The 2,783-nt window shown below is 39.1% G+C and overlaps 1 protein-coding gene across 1 annotated transcript; it reads left to right on the plus strand.

The window, feature by feature from the left end:
- Positions 1-1,002: 1,002 nt before the first annotated feature.
- On the plus strand, positions 1,003-1,941 carry OR10AG1 (olfactory receptor family 10 subfamily AG member 1; the record flags this gene model as incomplete). Its single annotated transcript, XM_082627249.1, has 1 exon — positions 1,003-1,941. One exon carries the CDS (start codon positions 1,003-1,005, stop codon positions 1,939-1,941), a length of 939 nt encoding a protein of 312 aa, XP_082483375.1.
- Between the last annotated feature and the right edge of the window lie 842 nt (positions 1,942-2,783).

A 2,783-nucleotide genomic window follows, 5' to 3' on the forward strand; every position in this document is an offset into this window, starting at 1 on the left:
CATTATTAAAATAATAATTTTTAAATGCAAATGACCGATGGCACATAGCAGGACATTTAAGAATAGATTTACTTGGCAGAGTTTCAGAAATCATATCATCAATGTATTTCCTTCAAGTTTGTCATTATTAATTAAACAACCAATAGGTAAAAAACATTGTCAAACCTAAGTTTCAAGTTTGCATAAGATAAATAAAAGTTCTTACTTTATAATGCCTGATGGCCATGATGTTTATTTTGATAGATAATTGCAATCAGAATGGTCTCAAATAAAGTGTATGCACAAATAGTTAAGAATTATAGCTGCATGATATGGAAGGGAAGGCATGCCTTATTCTTGGGAAAGGTCTAATGGAAGAGTTGAGAAATTCCTGAAAAATACATGTTTGGCGGTGCCCTACCACTGAGAAAGTGGGATGCAAACGTTTCTGCCTCAGAATTCTGTTTGTTAATATGAGGAGTAAAATGGATTGATTTTGTTCTGCACACAAGCAGATCAAAAATGAAAACACATAATTCTCAAACACATCACTTTCATTTAAAGTCAAATGTACAGGGCTTCCCTGGTGGCGCAGTGGTTGAGAGTCCGCCTGCCGTTGCAGGGGACACGGGTTCGTGCCCCGGTCCAGGAAGACCCTACATGCCGCAGAGCGGCTGGGCCCGTGAGCCATGGCCACTGAGCCTGCGCGTCCGGAGCCTGTGCTCCACAACGGGAGAGGCCACAACAGTGAGAGGCCCGCGTACCGCAAAAAAAAAAAAAAAAAAAAAAAAAAAAAAAAAAATCAATAAAGTTAAACCTAGAATTAGATATTATGTTTTTATATTTAGAATTTAGCGTACATCTTCTCCATTAAACTTCAGCTGTGTTGAGTCCAGTACATAAAATGCTAAACATTAATAGAGAATAGAAATCTTATGTACTAATTCCCTCAAATCCCTTTAACTAATAGAATTACAAAACAAGCCCCAAAACAGAAATGTCTAATTGTAACTATTTTCACAGATGGAACCCCAAAAAGACCTAGTGGATGTGAATTTCACTTCAGTGATGGAATTTGATCTTTTGGGATTTTCTGATATTCCCAATCTCCAGATGTTTCTTTTTGTGATGTTTCTGTTTATCTATGTGGTAACTCTGATGGGAAATGGCATCATCATTCTCATAACCAGGACTGACCAGACTCTCCAGACTGCCATGTATTTTTTCCTCAGTAATTTTTCCTTTTTGGAAATCTGTTATGTGTCTGTCACTCTTCCTAGAATGCTCATAAACCTTTGGACTCAGAAAAGGCACATTTCTTTGTCTGCTTGTGCAACACAAATGAGTTGTGTCCTTATATTTGGAAACATAGAGTGCCTGCTTCTTACAGTGGTGGCCTATGACCGCTACATGGCCATCTGTAACCCTCTGCACTATCCTCTAGTCATGAACCACAAAGTATGTGTCCAGCTGGTGGCTGCCTGCTGGATCACTGGAGTTCCAGTTGAGATAGGGCAGAAATGCCAGATTTTCTCTCTGCCCTTTTGTAGATCCAACCAAATCAATCACTACTTCTGTGACATCCCCCCAATACTAAAACTGGCCTGTGGGGACACTTTTCTGAATGAGATGATGGTCTTTACAGTTGCTGTGCTGTTTGTCATGATCCCTTTTCTGTTGATTCTTGACTCCTACATTAAAATCACCTCCACCCTCCTGAAGTTGCCACTGGCAATAGGAAGAGCAAAGGCCTTCTCCACCTGTTCCTCTCATGTCATGGTTGTGACTTTATTTTTTGGATCTGGAATCATTACATATTTACGACCTAAATCCAAAAATTCCTCAAGAACAGACAAGTTTTTCTCTCTTTTCTATACCATTGTCACCCCAATGTTTAACCCCCTGATATACACCCTGAGAAATAAGGAAGTCCTGATGGCGTTGAGAAAATTGTTACCTTAATGTAAAGCATTAGCTGCTTGATTTGAACTCATTTTCTGGTCTCCTGTTTAATTCTGCCATTGTATAATCAGATATAAATGTTTAGTTTGTTTTTTCTACATTACTATAGATTTATCATATTTATTCATACCTGAGCTTATTGGTTTATGCTGGATTTTCTGATAGCAGGAAATCCACAGGGTGTCTTGCTGATAAGAAACTATGTATTTAGGGCCTTTGGAGACCTTTTGTTAAATATCTATGTGCTTATAATTTTAGATATTTTACCTTTCAGCAAACTTAACTTGATTCTTTATGAGTTACAGAACACCTAAGTAAAGATTAGAAACAGAAATTCTGCATAACGACACTTCAAATTTGGCTGTGTGACAATAAATTTTTTACCCTCTGCTTCTCTCTGAATTCTTCCTTGTAGACATGCTTTGTTGATATAACCAAATCATGCTACCGGCATCTCAATAATTTGTCACCTTACTAATGTGAAAAATATGAATTCATGTTTGCTTTTCAGAGATATAATATGTATGGGATTGAACTAATTTGTCCTCATATAGATTCACCCATTCTTTAAGATTTCTTGACTTATTTTTTATTCTTTTGGTTTGAGCATATAGTTGAAATTAAAATAAAAATACTTGCGGGGCTTCCCTGGTGGCGCAGTGGTTGAGAGTCTGCCTGCTAATGCAGGGGACACGGGTTCGTGCCCTGGTCTGGGAAGATCCCACATGCCGCGGAGCGGCTGGGCCCGTGAGCCATGGCCACGGAGCTTGTGTGTCCGGAGCCTGTGCTCCGCAACGGGAGAGGCCACAGCAGTGAGAGGCCCGCGTACAGAAAAAAAAAAA

Source organism: Mesoplodon mirus (genome assembly GCF_964341445.2).
Source record: "Mesoplodon mirus genome assembly, chromosome: 7".
Taxonomy (NCBI): domain Eukaryota; kingdom Metazoa; phylum Chordata; class Mammalia; order Artiodactyla; family Ziphiidae; genus Mesoplodon; species Mesoplodon mirus.